Genomic DNA, 5,011 nt, shown 5'->3' with positions numbered 1-5,011 from the left:
CTCCCCCCCCCCCCTTCCCTCCTCTCTCCTCCCTCCAACAGAGCCGTTGACAGGAACCTGGCGCTTGATGGGATCGAGGAAGGAAGGGTTGTCGTCCAGGCTGCGACACTCAAGTCAGAGGAGTTGACAGCAGGAGCAGGACAGGAGCAGGAGCAGGAGCAGGAGCAGGAGCAGGAGCAGGAGCAGGAGCAGGAGCAGGAGCAGGAGCAGGAGCAGGAGCAGGAGCAGGAGCAGGAGCTATGGCACCTGAGGTACAACTTGGTCATGTCGATAGGAGGCGGTGGAGGAGCTTCTTGTGGAGAAAAGACTGCAGGAGGAAGCTGTGAGCGAGAAGGAGGAGGGAGGGGCGGATCACGTTGGAGCTCGTAGGAAGTTGCAGATGTCTTGGGGGGAGAGCTCTCGGGTTTCTGGACAAGTTTGTGAGAGGAAGAAGGAGCAAGTCTGTTGACCTCGAACGTCAAGTACTTGCGTCGACTAGGATCATCGTCCTCCTCAGCAGGCTGCAAGTGCACATGAGACTGTGAGAAAGAAGGAGGTAGTGGGATGGGGGGACAGAGAGAGTGAGAGGGAGAGAGGGTGAGGGAGAGAAGAAGGGAGGGAGGGAGAGAGATCAACGAGAGGGAGCTAACTCTTACTTCTTCTCTCCGCGCGCTGACTCGCGAGGTAGTCAACAGGCTGAGAAGCTTCCACACTGACAGCGAGATCGGGAGCAGGCCGAGGAGGAGCTGGAGAACGGCTTGCACAGACATGTTGATCACGTCCTCCCGCTTCAACGTCGTCACCCCGCAGTTCGTCAAGAACGGGAGGACAGTGACGGGGACCGCGGTCGCGATGACGACGAGGGAGGAGGAGGAGAAGATGGTGAGGAGGAAGGAGTTTTGCAGGAGGAACCCGCAGAGGCCAAGGAAGGCGAGGCCAAGGTGAATGGCGGCAAAGATTATGCCCCGCCAGAAGGGGAGCTTGCAGTTCTCCTGCAGCAACAAGCTTGTCATCTGCCTCTCGGTGCTGAGCAGGAGATCGTGGGAGATCGTGGGAGATTGGGAGAGATCGTGGGAGATCGAGTGGACAGGGGGGACCTGGGAAATGGTCCCGAACTCGGAGAGGTTGGATGGCTGGATGGTTTCAACGATGATGATGGCTGGAATGAAGTCAAGATCAACAGAGATTGTCACATGTTCTTATCACCAGCGTGCAACCCAAGGTGCCAAAACTGGACGAATCCGAACGTCAAAGTGTGGCCGACGCTCTGCCTTACATTGCAGCACCAACATCTGCAAGAGGTTGTCGTCAGCCTCTCCGATCACACACTTGTTCTCTCCCTTTGTCCTCGACGATACCTCATCATCGGCTCACGCAGTCCCAGTCTTCTAGACATGTTCAGTCTTGTCAGGTTGATCAGTTCATTCACAACACGGTGGCGTCCTGAAAGTCATCATGACTTGCGGTGCTTCTGCAGTTTGTCACAAACCTGTACAACAATCTCGAGAGAATTGCTTTCACGTGCTAGTTCCTGCCGGTTTCCGTGCCTGATAGTAAGCAAAGGTGAGCCTAGTTCGTTTTGGCAGAACTGCACGACATGACAAGAAGCAAGACCGATCTAGGAAGAGTTTTGTTTGACAGGTTTAGTATGGAAGCCAGAGCTCATAAATCTGAGAGAAGATTTGGTGTATGCTGGTAAGCGATACCATCTATGACAAGAAGTGAATGAGACGATGATACAGTGAATGAAGGTTAAGTAGGACGAGGAAGAGGAAGAGAAACAGGAAGAGGAAGAAGAGAAAGATATGATAATGACGATGAGATGGTGATGGTGATGAGATTGTGGGGGATAGGATGATGGTGCCGACGGAGGTGGAGAGGAAGAAAGAGCGTGAGAGGGAAAGGGGAAGATGAAAACGAAGAGGGAGAGGGAGAGGTAGAAGGAGAGCAGGATTCAGGTGACGGTGCCATGTCGTCTTAGCAGCGCAAAGTTTGCGAAATACGCAGGGCATTGTCATGGTTTTGCATTTTTGAATGAAGAAATGGGGTGGGTGTACCCTACACCTTGCAAGGGTTGTACTGCATGACCCCATCAAAATCAAAGAAATGGACGGGTACATTTGCGAAATTTCCGGATGAGGGGGTAGGGTAGTGGACGTTGAGTTTGACAAGATTATAGCTGAAAGAGATTCAGAAACGAGTTGATGAACAAGGGGGAGGAGGAGGAGGGGCGGGAGTAAGGAAGAGCAGCAGCAGCAGGAGGAGGAGGAGAGGAGGAGGAGGAGAGGGCAAACTGAGGTTCTAAAGTTATCGAGAGAGAGCCAAGAGCTGGACATAAGAAGAAGGGTTATATTGTCTGTCGTTTACGAGCAAACATCTATTCATTGCATGTTTGCATGCAGATCTCTTGCTTGCTTTCTTTCTGAATGCTCACATCTCTACCGATCACACCTTGAAACCTCGGCAGCACAATCAAAGTGCAACTGTCTGCAAACAGACTTCTGTCACCGTCACCTGGGGGAACATCCATGCTGGACAAGCGGGAGCGAAGAGAAACAACCTCGATCCGTCGCCAGCAGCCACCAACCTTCTCCTCCTCCCCTCCATCCTCTCCCTCAGCATCCGCAAGTGCTCGGCGAGAAACGGCTCCTCCATCGGCCGCGGGCTCAGGTCCTTGGGAACGCTGAAGCTCAGGACATGGTGGGGGGCCCAACCGATGTCAGCAACCTGAGGACGAGCATGTCAGACGAGGAGGGAGGAGGCTAGAGTCGCTCTCACCTCCTCTGACTTCACTTCCAACCTGTACAGGTGCAGCGGCACCATCCCGAGAGAGTTTCCCGAGAGGATGTCGTCGACGAAGTAGACCACAGGGTACTCCAAGATCCATCCTGCTATGGTGGGCAGCAGCAGCGCAAACGATTCGTCCTCCATCTCGATCTTTCTCTGTGCCTGCGACGTTGCTCTGACCTCCTCCTCCAGCTTCTCGATCAGTAGCGTGAAGGTCAGGACAACTTCAGTCATCTCCTTAGGCTCCATAGTGTAGGGGGTCTGAAGCCCCTTCGAGCAGTTGACGAGAACGAGCCTCCCTAGTCCGTCCTCGAGGTGGCTCTGAAGCCTCGACAGAGAGTTCTGGACATGGATCAAGAAGTAGTTGTCCTCGCAAAGATGCAGGATGAAGACATCAGAGAAGTCTTCGTGGAGTTTCCTGACTCTCTCAAGGCACGAGTCGGTGACCTCGTGGATAGACTTGAGAGGAAGATAATCGATCAGCACGGCAGATCTCAACCCGTAGAACAGCAGCAGGAAGTCCTTCGCAAGCTTCTCCCTCGCAGTCTTACCTACTCTGGCATGCTCGCATGCCTCCAAGACACAGCGTGCAAATTTCGTCTCGTCCATGCTCTATCACTCTCTCCCTTCCCAAGTGTCATGCTCACTGATCTGCTCACTCATGGGAGACCGCTCTTCCCCCTGATGCATGTACTGTCTTTGTTCTCCTCCTCTCCCCTCTCTCCCCTCGCCTTCCACTCGCTTCCCCCCCAACATTTCCGTCCGTATCCGGGGTGAAATTTCTGGCTGACAAAGTGCTTATATGTAGTTTTAATTATAAAGTTCATTGTTTTATACCTAAAACACATATAGTAATAAAAGTCCCCCACACCCTAACCCCCCTTTAGACCACTAATCACCCCCCTTATCAAGGACTTTCTCTTGTCCTTCTTTTCCTCCTTTTATGTGAAGTACCCCACCCCTCATTATACACTCTTCACCGGTTAGCGCACCCCCTTCACACAACGAATTTATTACATAACGCCCGCTGCCAATATGGTAATGTACCCCTACATCTGACTTGTTAAAGTACCGGTGGTATACCGCATCTTCGGCGTCCTCGGTGAGGACAGCGTCGATGACAGGGAGCTCACCTACTCCTAGGAAGTTCTGAGGCGGGCTGGAAAAGAAATTTTAAAATAGTTGTTTTTTAAAACTATTGTAAGAAGATTTGTAGATTTCTAACCGTTTCTTATATAGTTTTATATTGATATATAGGATTGTTGTTTGGATACATTGATGAAATCTTCTGGTTTCGTGCCGTTTTGTACGTAATAGTAGTTATAAAGAGATTTTAAAAGGCGGGGGCCGCCAAGCGACGACGAATGAAGATGGCTGGAGAGGAGGGGGGGGGATAAAGGAGAGCGCACAAGAGGATAGAGGAGGAAGACATGGCAGAGAAAGAAACATGAACATGCATCAAAGTAGTGTGGGCCTGTTCTTGGCTCTGAGACGAGTTTGTCTCGTGTTTGATCAAGGGTGGATCTTTCTCATAATGCGTTCTCTTTGTTTTGTGACCCAAAGTTGCGGCATGCCCCGAGTTAGCGAGACGACACTGCTAGAATACTTCACTTCTTCTTCCGTTTCATTCAATCGTCTAAACACCCGTGGCAGGATGATTGTGGAATGATGATCTCCCGGACATCAGTAACCTTGTCATTCGAATCGCCATGAAAAAACTCAGTGCTAGTCTCGCCCTCTTCTTCGCCTTCCTCCTCTGCGAGCCGCAGGCTGATGCATTCAGTCCTGCTCTTGTGCTGAGGGGGAGAGGAAGGCTGACGCCCGCAGAAGCAGCCCGCCAGCCGCTGCCAACCGCGTTCACAAGCAAACCTGTCGATGGCAGGGGGGCTAGCTCGGCCAGGCAGATGACGAGCTCGGCGTTCGGGTTCGGAGAGAACTTCTTCGGGGAGGAAAGATTCTCCCTGCCCGACCTGGATGAGAGCTGGCTGAAGCTCAACAAGATCTTCGTGCTCATCTTCAACCCCCGATCCGACAACGAAGGGATATGTGAGCGAGCTAGAAAGGCAGGCAAGCAGGACTTGACGCGGTTGCTTCCTAGATACACTGCAAGTGCGAGCAAAGGATGGAAAGCTTATTAACACGGTCGTCTTCTTCGAGGTACCTTCTCCCCTTCCCCTTCGGTCTTCTCCTCCCTTCCTCCCCTCTTCCTCCCCCCCTTCTCCTCCCCTGCCTTCTCCCGCCCTCC

General features: G+C 52.4%; 2 protein-coding genes across 2 annotated transcripts in view; one reads left to right on the top strand and one right to left on the bottom strand.

The window, feature by feature from the left end:
• The window catches only part of GUITHDRAFT_137796 (hypothetical protein), a gene marked incomplete at both ends in the record, with an annotated part of 6,780 nt that extends 3,405 nt beyond the window's left edge, over positions 1-3,375 (bottom strand). The window contains 11 exons of the mRNA XM_005834136.1: positions 58-100; positions 247-307; positions 356-407; positions 450-500; positions 636-1,138; positions 1,256-1,271; positions 1,469-1,567; positions 2,044-2,158; positions 2,431-2,466; positions 2,567-2,706; positions 2,758-3,375. Coding sequence (XP_005834193.1) covers positions 58-100; positions 247-307; positions 356-407; positions 450-500; positions 636-1,138; positions 1,256-1,271; positions 1,469-1,567; positions 2,044-2,158; positions 2,431-2,466; positions 2,567-2,706; positions 2,758-3,375 — 1,734 coding nt within the window. The remainder of the gene's footprint in view (positions 1-57; positions 101-246; positions 308-355; positions 408-449; positions 501-635; positions 1,139-1,255; positions 1,272-1,468; positions 1,568-2,043; positions 2,159-2,430; positions 2,467-2,566; positions 2,707-2,757) is intronic.
• Positions 3,376-4,763: 1,388 nt separating this feature from the next.
• The window catches only part of GUITHDRAFT_61609 (hypothetical protein), a gene marked incomplete at both ends in the record, with an annotated part of 546 nt that continues 298 nt past the window's right edge, over positions 4,764-5,011 (top strand). The window contains 2 exons of the mRNA XM_005834135.1: positions 4,764-4,812; positions 4,865-4,923. Coding sequence (XP_005834192.1) covers positions 4,764-4,812; positions 4,865-4,923 — 108 coding nt within the window. The remainder of the gene's footprint in view (positions 4,813-4,864; positions 4,924-5,011) is intronic.

This window comes from Guillardia theta (assembly GCF_000315625.1).
Source record: "Guillardia theta CCMP2712 unplaced genomic scaffold GUITHscaffold_27, whole genome shotgun sequence".
NCBI lineage: Eukaryota > Cryptophyceae > Pyrenomonadales > Geminigeraceae > Guillardia > Guillardia theta.
This window is presented reverse-complemented; position numbering and strand designations above follow the sequence as displayed.